The sequence below is a fragment of the Pezoporus wallicus genome, unplaced genomic scaffold, assembly GCF_028554395.1.
Source record: "Pezoporus wallicus isolate ANWC-B61680 ecotype Strahan unplaced genomic scaffold, APGP_CSIRO_Pwel_v1 contig_7910, whole genome shotgun sequence".
Classification (NCBI taxonomy): domain Eukaryota; kingdom Metazoa; phylum Chordata; class Aves; order Psittaciformes; family Psittacidae; genus Pezoporus; species Pezoporus wallicus.
In genome coordinates this window covers 631,202-645,824 of record NW_026641702.1, presented here as the reverse complement: position 1 = coordinate 645,824, position 14,623 = coordinate 631,202, and the positions used below count along the sequence as shown (strand labels likewise).

The 14,623-nt window shown below is 36.4% G+C and overlaps 1 protein-coding gene across 4 annotated transcripts in view; it reads left to right on the top strand.

Moving 5' to 3' along the window:
• TDRD9 (tudor domain containing 9) overlaps positions 1-14,623 on the top strand; it is a 73,364-nt gene that overhangs the window by 28,231 nt on the left and 30,510 nt on the right. For all 4 annotated transcript variants that reach the window (XR_008974306.1, XM_057425002.1, XM_057425003.1 and 1 more), the window contains exons 6-11: positions 1,015-1,095; positions 3,466-3,630; positions 8,688-8,791; positions 9,820-9,878; positions 14,184-14,238; positions 14,389-14,473. Coding sequence is in view for 3 of the 4 variants with exons in the window: in XM_057425002.1 (XP_057280985.1) it covers positions 1,015-1,095; positions 3,466-3,630; positions 8,688-8,791; positions 9,820-9,878; positions 14,184-14,238; positions 14,389-14,473 (549 nt within the window). In the remaining variant the exon portion in view is untranslated. The remainder of the gene's footprint in view (positions 1-1,014; positions 1,096-3,465; positions 3,631-8,687; positions 8,792-9,819; positions 9,879-14,183; positions 14,239-14,388; positions 14,474-14,623) is intronic.

Below are 14,623 nucleotides of genomic sequence, written 5' to 3'. Positions count from 1 at the left end.
AATGTGTACCACTTCTTTCAGCATCTCCCAGCTTTCAAGATTATATGTCTTTTGCTTCCCCAGCCAAAATTCTAGTTTCTCCTGTTCCCCATTAGCCACTTTTTTCCCCCATATCTCCCACAGACTATGATCTTGAAGCAGTAGTAAGTATTCCAAAACCAACATGTTCTTCACTGCATTCTTAGTTGCAGGTCCCAGCCTTTTTAAGGTACTGCAGGTGTTTAGGAACATACCTAAACAAACGTAGGTCCAAAAATCATGACTTCTCACAGCAAGACCTTGCTGTCAGCCTGAAAACCGCGTTAGCTAAACAATTTTCATGATGGTGCAGTATATCTTTATGTTAGAATATGCTAATTACATTATAGGGCATGAATGTCAACCTTTGAAGGTTGAACTCTGGAAAAGCTGCTGCACTTCATAAACTGCAATTCAAGAAAGGAACATGATCATCATTAATATTGAGATGAAGTATTCATTGAACTGCAGAGAGCAATGAGAAAAGTCAAGTGCTAGGATATGTAAAGAATTGGGTAGAAAATAATGTTTTAGAGAGTTGTGTGTTTTGATCATAGCTAGAAGCTGTTGGAAGTAAGAGGTGTTTCTTCATTTGTTTATTTTGTAGGCAAGTCATCATAGTCCTTGCCTGGATCATTTGTAGTCTTAACAGTAAAATTGTCTTACTGAACTTCAGTATCACTTCACTTGTTACTATCATTTCTACTAGAGCTAGTGGCTAGACCTCAAGATTGGTTATTCCAGTAATTCTGCAATTTTCTTGACTTAGGAGCATATGACTTTCAGAAAGGGTGCTATAGTTGTTTGAAGAGCTGTGTTGGGATTTCTTAAAATGTGATTAACATGCATACTCTTAAATCCTGCATTTTATTCTGTGAAACTGTATTGTTGTTCCAAGTTACAAAAATAAAACATGAAAATGAGTAGCAAAGGAAGAGATTGCCAAAAAGAAAAGCATGACTTAATGAAAATTAAATTGTGACTAATGTCTTCCAGGTGCATGAGCGTACAGAGGAAATGGATTTCTTGCTCTTGGTGATCCGTAAACTATTGCAAACAAATTCCCAACCTGTAAAGGTAGGTTCAGTTATATTCTGCTAGTCTTGTTTGTGGGGATAATTTTTTTGCATGTTTTTTTATCTACAAGGGGCATGTTTTAAAGAACGTAGCATAATTGTGTCATTATTTTGTTACTAAAATATTACCTAGTTGGCCACTCTTTATAAAAAGCCAGCTAAAGGGCATTCTTTTTCTGGCTGCTGGAATGTGTTCTGAGAGACTTTATTCTTTTTTCACCCTTGTGTTAAAATGCATTAGTTTCTAAAGTCTGCTTAAGGCTAAAAAATACAAGATGGATATTTGACTAGAATTACATATTGGGTATCGAGGGCAGTATTTATCCTTAGTTAAATGTGGTAGCATTAACTCTTGGAAATACTGAGCTTTTAAAAAAACTTTTTTTTTTTAATTTATTTGGAAAAGCAAAAAAAAATCAACTTGGGTGGTAATTTCTAGGCAGAACTGGTAGTAGAACATGGCTGAGATTTTTCTCTGCATGTTAGGAAATTATGCTTTGTACTAAAGCAGAGTTTGCAGAGATGTAGCATGACATATTTAGTCTTTGTGGTCTCAAAGCAATGAACTTTTGAACTGTAAGAAATTAAATACAAGTCGCAGAGTTAGGCTGTCTATTTCTGTGCAGCTGTTTGGGACCGCAGAAATTTTGCAAGACTGTAGATGTCCTTTTAAGTGCTTCAGTTAACTTTTAATGTGAACTGTTCTGTTCAAAGCAGACATAACTTGAGTCTATGTTGGCTGGTTTTGTTGTTATTGGAATGGAATTGCCACGTTGATTCAAACTTGGGTAACTTGGTCTTAGATCTTCTAAACATGCTGTCACGAAAAGTGCCCTTCCAGTTGGCACAGAGCGTGTTTACGCACTTCACATCTTTCACTTTTTATCCCTTTTCTTCCCAATAAGACTACTCATTTGTCTTTAAATTCAGAGGCAGAAATCTGAAGCTGTTCAGCTTTTAACACTTTGCTCTGCTTCCTGAGGATACCAAGTAATTCGATCATACTCAGTTTGAAAAGTTTGCCCATGATGCTGATTATCTGGTTGGTGTCAGCGGCAGGAATCCCTACAGGTCCTATCATATCTTCTGTTAGAAAAAATTCTTCTTTCATAGGTTTCTGATTTTATTTTTTTTTTTATAGGTCTGATTAAATATCTCAAAATCATTGCTGGGAAACCTTCTCCTCTCTATCTGTCTCTGCAATTGTTTCTTCAGATGACAGCTTGTTTCATATTGTATAAATCTGAGACAGACTGTCTGTTTGTGGGGGGTTGCTTTGAATTTTCGTTTAATGGTGGGGAGGGGTGTCATGAAACTGAGGGTTTAGGGTTACTAAATCAGTAATTTTAATAGAAATTTATGTGTGATTCAACAGAATTTGATAGCAAGGTCCACTCTTACATACAGAAGAGATTGTGTCAGAATTGGCAATGATTTACACAGTATGGGGTTAAGTGATTTATACAGAATTGAATTGAAATAATGTGTAAAGAAACAAAAAATATAAAGGAATAAGGGAGACCCTTCTGCTGAGTCATGACGTTCAGGCTAGACCCCTTTGCTTTCTGAACTCCTAATGGAGCCTGCATGTGGCTGGATGTAGTCCTTGCCTCAGACTTGGATGATGGTTTGCGTCTAAATGAAATCTAGAAAGTAAAATCAGGGTAGAGGTGTTGTGCGGGGATGCACCACCACATGGGGGAAACTCTTGATCTCAGTTGCTGCATTTTAACACAGTGGCATGGGTAATTCAGTTTGAATCTATGTGCTAAGGCCAGTGTCTCCTACTTGATCCCTTTTCAGCCCCTTTTGAAAAACTGTAAGCAGAGTTCGATCATGTGGCAAATTCATTTAGAAAATACAAGATTATTTTCCCAGCCTCCATGAACTAAAATTGTGTGAGGAAGCCTCTTTAAAGGGTAAAATTGTATTTATAATTCAGGGTGATATGAAATACACATGAGGTGTTTGCCTTCTAGTTTGAATATTGCAGACCTTGGGAGTAGCAGGTAATTCAACATTGCATCAACTAACAGGATGGCAGGAGTGATTCTGACATGAGGACAAGATACACCTGTTGTGGTTCACTATCACCAGTGTTACGTTTTCTGGCAGATGGCTGGTGCAGATTATTGGGTTTGGATCACAGCAGACATTTGGGTGTTCTAAGATTGATTTTGCTGGGATGGGGGTGTTGCAAGAAAAATGCCTCTATTGTGTCAGACCTTAATGTAAAGGATGCGACTAGGATATGTACCTGTGGTAATGAAATTAGACCATTTTAGCATAAAGAGTGAGTGAGATTCCAGCATAGCATGGCATTTTGTGTTCAAATTAATGTTTTATATCTGCTGTGCAATTTTTTCAACAGGTGATATTGATGTCTGCTTCCATCAACTGTAAAGAACTTGCTGATTACTTTGCACTTCCAGATGAGAATGGTCTGAATCCACCCTGTGTAATTAAGGTGGAAGGCAAACCTTTTGCAATCGAAGAATATTATCTTGATGATTTGAAACACATTGTGAAGTTCAAGGTATTGTAAATATAAATTTATTTCTTTGGACATAGTAAGGAAGAAATTTAATGGTCAATTGAAATCTGTGTAATAAAATTACGAATAACTAGTTTTAAATTAAGGTTCTAGGTTAAGAATTAATATATGATGATAGAACAGGAGTCTCCTTACCAGCAGCCTGGGTTTTCTTTCATTTAAAATGGAATGGCTGGGAATTTTAAGTAGCGTGTGGCATTTTGTACCATAGTTTGCATCCAAGATGAACAATGTGAAAGTCTGTGCAGAAAGTAACATACGAGGATTTTTTGGTCTCTTTGAATACAGGTGACAAACTCGGGCACTATTTCCTGGGTTTGTTCATGTTGATGTTATGTATCAAAGGCAGGAAGAGCTAGGAAACAGTCATCAGAAAAGAAGCATTTATGGTTAGAATTCTGATGTTATCAAGTGGCTTCTCTTGTCAGCTGAGGCTCGCATGCTTCCTATTTTTTCCTTTTTTTTTTTTAATAGTCCAAGAGCTATTATGCAGTAATTTTGAACATATTTTTTGCAGCCATTTATGCTACCATAGCAAATATGTAATTCTGAATAATGAAAATATGTTTGAATGATAGACATTCACAAAATCCCTGATAGCCATTTCAGAGCTGTATGGCTGCATTGGAGAATTGCTGTTCTAATGCCTAAGGAGGGTAGTAATGGCTGAAAATTCATTTGCTGTGTCCATCTTTAGCTTATAAACTGCATAGTGTATTTGTTTGTAGAGCTCCTGAAGTACTATTGTATAGCATGTATCTGTATAGACAGCAGATAATGAAAGAGTGAATGTAAGTTTAAATTAATTTGATATCTGTAGTTTTATAATAGGAGCTTGTTTTACAGCTGGAAAACAGCTCTGTAGGTATTTAGTGCCTGAACTCTTTCGGTATTATGGTCCAAGACAAAATAAACAGGTTAAAGCAAAGTAGAACAAATGCAGTCAGGCTTTAATAGTGACAACCACTCTAAAAATAACTGGAGCATGGGAGTAATTATTAGTCAATTTTGGTAATTCAGAACACTATTATAATGTTGATATAGTGAAGAAGGCAGGGAATGCACTTAAAAAGTAGCAGTATGTGAACATACTGTTGTTACTTAGCTTGCATCCCTGAATGCTGCAGAAACTGAATTAGATAAACTGATTTTCTTATGTGAAACCCAGAAGAAAATAATTGCTTATGTTGTACACAGCACAGGAATTGTTTATGCTTCAACACAGGCAAGCTGAAGTAAATGGCTGTCAACCACTGAAGTTTTAATGCAGCCAACAAAAGCAGCTAGATGTGTATAGCAGTTGGCTAGTCAGTTTTTTTATATGGCAGCTCAGGCAGATAATATGGAGGAGATTATGTAATACATGATTTTTGTAAAATATTTTTGATGATGGATGGCAACAAAAAGATAACTAAGAAATTGAGTAAGAAGTCTATTTCAGTCAAGTTGCATTTGTCACAGCTGCACGTTGAGCTGAATGTCATCTTCCGCACTTCTTAACCTCTGAGGTCAGGAACAAAAGGAACTGCTTTCAGTGCTTATGCCTTACATTTATTTTTTTTCCTCTATGTATATGAACTTTTAGGTGGATTTTTTTTGTTGGTTTGGTTTTTTATGTTTTTATGTTTATGTTGTGTTGTCCTAGCTATAGCCATTCTTTTGTTCAGTAGGAGATGATTGTCCAAGCTATTTGTACCTTAGGGCAACAATAGAAGCACATAAGTGCTCTTGATTTTCTTTTTATTTCTTTCTTTTTTCCTTAATACATATAAAAAAAAAAAAGAAACACAAATAAGAAAGCTCTGTGATGTTTGATCTCACATTTTGTTTCTTATGATGTTATGTGTGGAGATTTTATCCAAATAGTAATTTCTATACTACACTTAAAAATGTGGAAGGTCTAAAAATATTTATGTAACATCCTAATAATAATAAAAGCAAAGCCTGAGTGTTAAGGTACTTAATGAGTTAACACTGCCATATGGAAGCAGGGGCACATTTTTCATCATGTTAAAACCAGCTGGATAACTGCCTGAGGTAGAGGATTCAGGCTTAAGTTTTTAATTAACCTAGAAAAGCTTGTAAAGTTCACATAATACAGAAATTAAAAGTAACAACAGTCTTTGCTTTTTGCATAAACGCAATTTTCCCAAATTTCCTTTTTGTTTTTAAAATCAATAATTAAAAGATTAGATAAATAATAACTCATTCCTGAATCATCTTGATGTAACTGTCTGGTTTGCTCTGAGGTATGAACCTTTGTCCCTTCTCACAAGAATAATAAAATAATTGGTTGTTACTGTATAAGTGTAGAATTATTTTGTGAATCCTGCAGAGCTGTAATTTGTCACTCATATCTGTAAGTGATAATGTTTTAAAAATATGCCTGAAAATACAAATTTTCTTTGAGCAGTTCTGACTTGGTTAATTCAGTGAATTTTGAGATAAATAGACCTGCCAGTCACTATTTTTATTTCTGTATGCCTTTTTGCAGTAAACACTTTGCTGTGGCTAGAAAGACATCTAGTTGAATCAAAGTTTTCCAATTCAATTACTTCATTTGTATGAAAGAATAAAAGAGGGAAGGAAGGATGAAACACTCTTAAGTGTAGCACTGGCTTAACACTTTCCTAGGTCATTTATAGGTGCTACTGTTTCATTTGTGAGTACATGATTATAAACAGTAGTTTCTTTCACTTTTGGTGTAATGGCCTTCATAAGCACATTGTTCTGGATATTTAATTGGATCATTTTTTCATGTCAGCCCCCTCTAAATGCCAGGGAATCAGTGAAACCCAGGTTTTGATGAAAAAATGCATGGAGGCTCTATTTATGGGCAAATTTAAAGCTAGTTGTGTAAATGTTTACTGATTGCTGTTGTACAGTATTGGAGATATTGACTGAAAATTAATCGTATAGTTAATTCTATAAACAGATTTTAAAAATGCACGTGATCAGGAGGTCTAGATGCTCGATTTTGACAGTAAATCTGTGAAATCCCATGTCTCTACTTCTTACGTAAGGCAAGGAGTCCCATTTTTTGGCTTGCAGATATAAGATCTCCTTCATATCCCTGGTAACAAAGTCAGAGTCCAGATGAAAGGTAGTCAGCTGCTGTCAAAAGCCATTCTGATTTTGTTGTATCGCTTCAGTCAGCTCTGACTGGGCTTTTGTATTTCCTGTTCATCACATTGTTACCTTTTATTAGGACTGATGTGGAAGCTTTGTCGTGTTAAAGAATGCTAAGGTAGAATTGGTGACAAAACTGAATAGACATATTTGACAGTTATGTAAGCAGGGATAATTTAAGAACAAATAGGTCACTTTCAAGCATGTATATAAGGATACCTGCCTAGTTGATTCGGGGGGTCAGAAGTGGAGAAATTATTGTTATTATTGTTGGCTTTTTTTGATCCTCCATCCTTTATTAGAAGAAAGTAGGATAGTTTTCTCAGGGTTTTCAGAGTGGAGTCTTTCTGCAGACATCATGATGTAGGGTTGCAGGTTGACTGTTAAGGGTTGGAAAGCTGAGCAGTGAGGTTACAGTAATACATCTCTCTAGCTTTCATTTAGCTTTGTTAGATAACTGTTTGCTAATCTCCTTTTTTTTAAGTGTTACTCATGGCTGTTCAGCTTGCATTTTGCGTTTCTTTCCAGGAGTGGATTTTCCACCTACAATTTGTAGCCTTGTTGAAACTTACTGGTTGCAGCTGCATCTTACCTTCTGTTGGTATTAATCTGCGTGTATTTACTAATTACTACAGAGTATGGTATTTTTGTTATTAGCATATGCTTAAAGCACAAATTTTCAGTTTTCACTGTTACTTCAATTACAGTACCATTTCTTAAAAGTATAAATGAAAAATCCAAGCCTAAATAAAGCTGTATTTGAATAAGAAAATACTATTGTATTTTATTTGTGATGGATAAACTTGGAGACACACTTGGTTGAGCATAAATGAAAAAATGGAAGCTTATGAGCTAGTGATTAAACTACATCATTTCTTAAAGGATGCACAAGTGATCGCTCCAGCCTGTTAGGTTTCTTGGGAAAATCTGGATGACTTAGACTGTTACTGGATGATGTAAACTGTTACGTTTCACCATACAAGTAAATGAAATACTTCATTTGAGGGTAGAGGGAGGAAAAAGCAAAGAGCCTCAAAGGTATAATAGGAGGGAAAGAAGTGGAGTTTGACTATAGGATTTTTAATTATGGATGGCAGATTACACTGTAATACAAGTCTGTAAAAGTTAGAGACAGTGGTTAGTCCAATAAGGAGTTTCCACTAGAATGAGGGGAAACCCTGAGAGAGAAAGATAAGCAATGATCAGAAGCCATTTTCCCTGCAGAGGAGGAATGTGTAGTATTACAGACTGTTCCCAGAGCATAACCCAGATCTTACCAAACCCTAGTTCAGTAAGCATGTTTTTTTGGGTTTTTGTTTGGAGTTTTTTGTCTTTGCTCTGGAGACTTGGTGGTTTGTATTCTTAAATATTAAAGCCCTGAGTTTATGACAGGAGTCAACAGAGTTGACAAGAGTCGTCATGTTTATATTGTGTACAGCAGAACCATAGCTCTTTTGACAGCGTGTGACCTAAAACAAAAAATCTATTAAATGCAAGAGGTACATGATTTATTTGACAGTCAGGTAGAGACCCACATTATAGCACCTGTGAGAAGAATTGTACATGCCTCATACAAATTCCTCTCTTTATCATCCATGTGTTCTGATTAGTCTCATGTGCCTAACACTTTGTACAAAGAGTATGTCTGGCAGACTTTAGGGAATAGAGTGTGGGCTAGTGATTGTCTTAAGTATGTAAATATCAGAAGTATTTCCTTAGCCTTAAAAGGTAGCATGCTTGAAGGGTCTGTCTAGAAGGTAGTGAATGCTTCAAATTGTTACTTCTTTGTACATCTTCTGTGCTGGATAAGTTTTAATGGAAAAGCACTTGACAAATCAACACGTATACATGATCTACAGTCTTGTAGTCTTTTACTCTGTGTTAACCTCAATACTCTCTTCTCCACACAGCTTCCTACTCAAATAATTGAGGAACCAGTGATAGTAAGGGAAATGTATGAAATAGCAATGTCTTTGATCCAGTCATTTGATGAGTTAGAGATGGAGAAGAACAGGTAAGACACAGTTTGAGTTCTGGAATCACTGGTTCTTTGGGGCAGCAAGATGCTAATTAAGGAACAGAAGCAGCCCATGTATCATAGTTACTAGTGGCAGCTTCATTTTCTGTGCATCTCTGCTTTTATGTTACATATCTGTGTGATTTCACTGAGGATAGTTATAAGACTACTTGTAGGTCTTACGGAATAACCTGTGTCTTGAAATACACTTCATGCCCTGGAGTGTAAGTGACCATTCAAGCCAGCCATGCCATATGGAAACTAGATTCTTTGCTGTAGACCAGAGCTGAATAATATTCATGTGAAGAATAACACCAGAACTATTTTGCATTGTAAACTAAAATATACATTAAGCCATGACAAAAGAATGCAAACTAGCATTAATTTTTTCACTGCCTGCTTAACTAATGCCTTACTCTCTTTTGAAATAAGTAAATATTACTTTGTTACTTTGTGTTTTGTAAATTTTACATCAGGAATGACTGCCACAAAAAATACAAGTTCTATATTATGTTGAGGTGATTTTAGCTTCTTGATGCCTAACAGATTAATTGAATATGTCTCCCTCTCAAGTTTGTCATGACCTGTAGTTACTGATGATAGTTAGTTGTTTTACATGCCAGGCTTTTGTTAAATGTGTCTAGTGGTATTTTTGTGTCTAACGCATTACATATTCTTGAAAAATTACTGAATAAGTTTGTCTAGAATTCTACAGCAGAATGCTACATTTACATTTTAAAACTTTTGGTAACCTAATTTTAATTCATTTCATTGCTAAGTAAGAGTGTTTCTGCTTTTACATAATTTTGAAGACTAAACCTAATGATCTAGTTCCAGTATTTATATGCGGGATATTCCAGAATGGATAGCTGCAAATAGTGTCCTGAATTCCATTTCTTCAGGAAGTTTAAATAATACTAGTTACAAAAAGTGCACAGTTCTGCTTGTTCTTTCAGAGTAAAATAACTTGGGGTGATAAAATAGACTGAGGTTGTGAAACTAACGAACCTGCATATTCTTGTTAGGGAGGAAAAAAACTTGAGTGTTACATCAGAACGTGGAAGTGTGCTAGTATTTTTACCAGGTGAGTATATGCCTTAACTTTATTTTCCATTTGTCACCTAACAAGTTTTCTTCTGGAGATTCATTAAACACATGTTTAACTGGGGTTTATTGGTCTATTTGAGTATTTTTCTTGCAAACTTCTTTAAATATGGCAATAATTGGAAATGCTTTGAGTCAGAAGTAAGACTCTGCATGTTTTAAAATGAAGTTAAAGTAATAAATTTTCCAGTTAATCCACAGAAATTCAGTTTCTGGGGTTTTTTTAGATTAGCTATTAAATACTGCATGAAGTTCTTAGGATTCCTTTAGAGACCTTTTCTTAATCTGTATATAGTGTAGTCTTTATTTAGATTCTTGTAAAAATTAAAATTCACTTTTTCCTATCCATGTACATGGGTTGCCTGTTGTAGTAGGAATACTCAGAAGCATGCATGATGATATAGCAATTAATGTAATGATCAGAGAGATGGTTATATATGGTTTTAGTTTTCTTAAACAGTAAACCTAAAATTACCTTACGCTGCCTCTAAAATCTGGCTAAGAGATTCAATGAGAATGACAGCGAAAACAAAAGCATGCAATAATGTTTGTGTAACTACGCTACAGACTTGGTTTCCCGAGCATCACAAAGCTGTTACTTGGTGGTTTCAGGTATACTTTTACTTCATGAAAATTTGCTACTTGAAAACTCTGAAAGTACTTGGTTGCGTACTACTGGAGAGTGATCTTTATGAGTCAGGAGCAGCTGTTCCTTGGGCATAATGGGTTCTATCCCTACCTGGACTTCCTAACTTTATGTAAAGTCTTTATGAATGTTATTTTCCTGCTGTGTTGACCTTAGCAGTAAACATGTTAGCACTAGGGCTGGAAACACAGAGCGCAGCACAAAAATACACTGCACTTGCAGACTACCTTTCGATGGCGTGCTCCCTGCCAGCTACAGGGCATTGGAGCTGCCTCTCTTGGAGTTACCTTCTCTATAAAATCAATGGGTAGAAGGAATTACTTCATCATGTCAATGTAGGACCCATTCCAGTTTGCCATTAATCAAGTAGGGAGACCATGTCTGGTGCCTCTGGCCTCTCATATTAGTTTGTCTGGTATGCTTTCAGACTCCCTAAGGCCCTCTGAGTCTTCATTTCAGGCTGAAATTATCACTTTCAATTCCCAAAACTTTTATCTTTCCTTTGAGATCTTTTATTTTTTTTTACTCTGCTGCTGACCCTGATGGTTTACAACTGCAGCTGCTAAAGTGAAACTCTATGCTTAAATACATTTTGTCAATTCATGTAAACATGTGTAGATAGTGTTTTCTGAATTAATTGGTTCTTGGGTTTGGTTTTTATTGTTGTTTAGTGTTTGACCTTGGCCTGTTTTGTAACTGGATACTCAAGACTGATCTTGAACATGGGATTAGCAAATGCCTCTTCAAATTCTCTTCACAAATAGTCTTTATGCAGAACTGGAGAAAAGGAGAGGAAAGCCCTCAGTTTACAAGAGGGCAGCTGAGACAGATTTGGGTAAAAATAACATCCTTATTAAGGCACTGATTTGGAATGCTTAGATTTTTTTGAGTACTTAAAATTATGTAGCATTTTGTACATTCAGAATAATACTTCCATTGACATTTTGAGCTGAGTAGGCAACAGCAGCCAGAAACAGTAGTGCCATATTGAGGAGTACTGTTAAGTGATTTTTTCTTTCTTTTTCACGGTCTTTGTGGAACTCAGTGGTAAGGCAGAATCCACTTCCATAGAGCATGCAGCTGTCTTGAGTAGGATGCTGTGTTTTCTTTCCTGTTGTAATTGCTTGTCTTGTTCAGTGTTGAATTAATTATTTTTTATGTTACTGAGTCTGATTCCTTACAGATAAATACCCTTTAGTACTCAGCACTCCTTTGATTGCAGAGCTAGTATGTCCCTAGATAGGAGGTGATAAAAGTGCCACCTTAAACTGTGCAGTGACTTTTATTAACATAATGTGTGCATATGTTCCCAGTGGGCTGCATTAATTTTGCACAACCAGTCTTGATTCTGGCAGCTCTTGTATTGAATGCTAGACTTGGCAACCTTAATGCTTCTGGAGTGTTTACATTGATGTCTAGTTCTTTAGACCTTTTAAAGAACAAACTGGAAAAAGAGATCAGACCGGTGACTGAAACATCACCGAGCTACACCTTCAAGTATGTAACACACTTCTACCAGACTAGCTGATGGGTTAAATGAAAGCAAGAGTAGGTTGTAATCCTTCAGGAGCATGCAGAAGGTGGGGATAGCCTGATTTCTCTGTGATTCACATCCACTTGCTGATGGTAGAAACTACATAGGGTAAAGCTTCAAGGGGTTCTATTACTGTTCTAAGCTTTTATCTCTTTTACTGGTGTCAGCTTCTTTGCTGTTTTGTATTTTCTTTTGTGCTTCTCCATGTTCGACTCTCCTTGTTGTGGTATGTTTACCAAAGAGATTTTTAGTTACTGTTTCATTCCAAGATCTGTCTCTCCTGGTGGCAGCCTTTTGTTCTGGAGGTGTCATGATCAACTCTTGTCCCTTCCAGAACTGAGCATCAGATGCTGCCTGCTGTGTCTAGTCAGAAATTACTAGACTGATTAATGATTACTATTAATATGGCTTATGTCGAACTTGATTGTAACAGTCATGGATTAAGCTTCTTTTAATTGTTTTTAAACATAAATTGGATTTGGGCCTTAATGTCTTACTCGGATACGTAACCAGGCAGTATGGCAAGGAGAAAACATTAGACAGTCAAGCAGTACCTAGTGTTATCAAGTAGGTGTTGCAGGCTCTGTCCAAACAGACAGTATCATGGTGTTCTTGTGAGTTCTCTATCTTTAATTATGTGCTCTAGTTCATAAACTCTTTTTTCCTCCCCTATATTACAATAATCTTAAAAGGTGGTGCTGTTTTTTTTATTTCCCAGTGTGCATTTTTTTTTCACCACAATGCTGAAGGTGTTCTTGCTTAGAGCTTTAATAGTTTCATTATTGTGCTAGTCAGTAGTTTGTGATTTGGCTAGTTATTTGCATTCTCAAGTACTCTTATTTCATTTGAGCAGTGATGTAAATTAGGTTTCCTCGATGTCTTTCAGGTTCTAATGACATTGCTTTCCCCTGTAGTAGCCTCACACAAAGGACATTTGAAACTTTTAAATTCCTGCTGATTGAGCCACCACCACAATTATTTATTCCCCCACCCCCCATCTTACCTTTTCTACCCCAACCCTGATTTCTTTTATGAGTCTTACCTATAGCTACTTCCCCTCATTTTCCCGTTTCAGTCTTTCTGACTCCAGTAGTTGACTAAATCTCCATGTTCTCCTGCAATTTCTTTTTCCAGCCAATCTTGTATAATAACCACATTCATTTGTTGAATCCATTTCTCCTTTTCTTGCTCCAGTTTCTTGCTTTCTGGCCTCTTCCTTGCTTACCTTAATTCAGTCATGATTTCCAGCCCATTGCATACGCTTCTCTCTTTTCATTTCTGGTTTTTCTTCTGTCGTATCTTTGCTGAAAATTTCTTCCTTCATGTGCATTTGTCTTCCCTCCTTCTCACTTCTGAAGTCAAGTAACAGTCATCTAAAGAGTCCAAGAATTTTCATATCCAGGTGCTCAGACTGCATTTAGCCTCACTGAAAATTGCAGCAATCCTGTACTTCAGTTACAGAATAATTTCATTTTTTAATATCCAACTGGGGAACCCCAGTTTAGACAGATGTTTTGAAAATGAGGGTTTTGGAATGAAGTCTCAGTAAGAAGTAAACTAGGCTTCTTGGAAAGGTTGGTGCCTGTGGAGGTATTCAGGAAGATGGCAAAAATACCTTAGGTGTGAAATCCGTGCCCCAGAGAATAAGCACTGGCACTGCCAAAGCTGACTAAGGCAGAAATAGCTTTTTGCTGGTTTTCTTTACTTTTCCTTCCTGGCCCCCCCCGGCCGTTGAAGCAGCTTCCTTTGGCTGAAGTACCTGAATTTATCCTAAAGCAGACATTCAACATGTAGTGAGCCTTGTCAGTTGCAAGGAACTGAAGCAAGGGCTAATAATGAGACACTGGCAGATGGCCTTCATAGCTGATACCGCTGCTTGATTTTGAGTGTAAAATTAATGCAAAATGACTCTTGAAAAATTAACTCACAGTGTTTCAGTGGCTCATTACTACCTTTACTGTTTAACTCGTTTGCTGCTTTATTATATGGTGAAAAGGAGGTTGTAATGAAAGTCAATTAAGTACTTAAGTTGATATGAAGATTGGGTTTTAGAACTGTTAGTGATCACTAAAAGGAAAACAAACTCATGATTACTTTTTCCCTAGGTTTGTGTGAAATAAGATACATGCAGTCATGTCTCTCAAGTAAGTTCAACAAAAGGTAAGTTAGACCACACTTGTTTCAGTTTATTTGAACTGGAACGTGAATCCTTCAGTTGTGTGAGTTCCAAGTATATAATATGATTTAGCACAGAGGTGTAATTACTATAATCTTGCATCAGTTAATATTTCACTAATGTATTTTCTTTAGGTGGCAAGTGTACCCACTTCACTCAGGTGGGACATTAGAGGAACAAAATAGTGCACTTTTGGCTACAGTTCCTGGCTACAGAAAAGTAAATATTGTTGAATCATTACTTTTTGTGTGAAATCTTTTGCTAGAGTAATAGCAAGTAATAATGTCTATAAGCTAACACTAGCTGTGCCAACTCAAACTGCCATGTGAGGTCAAAGCAGTTTTGTTTTTTCAAGATGTAAACTAACTG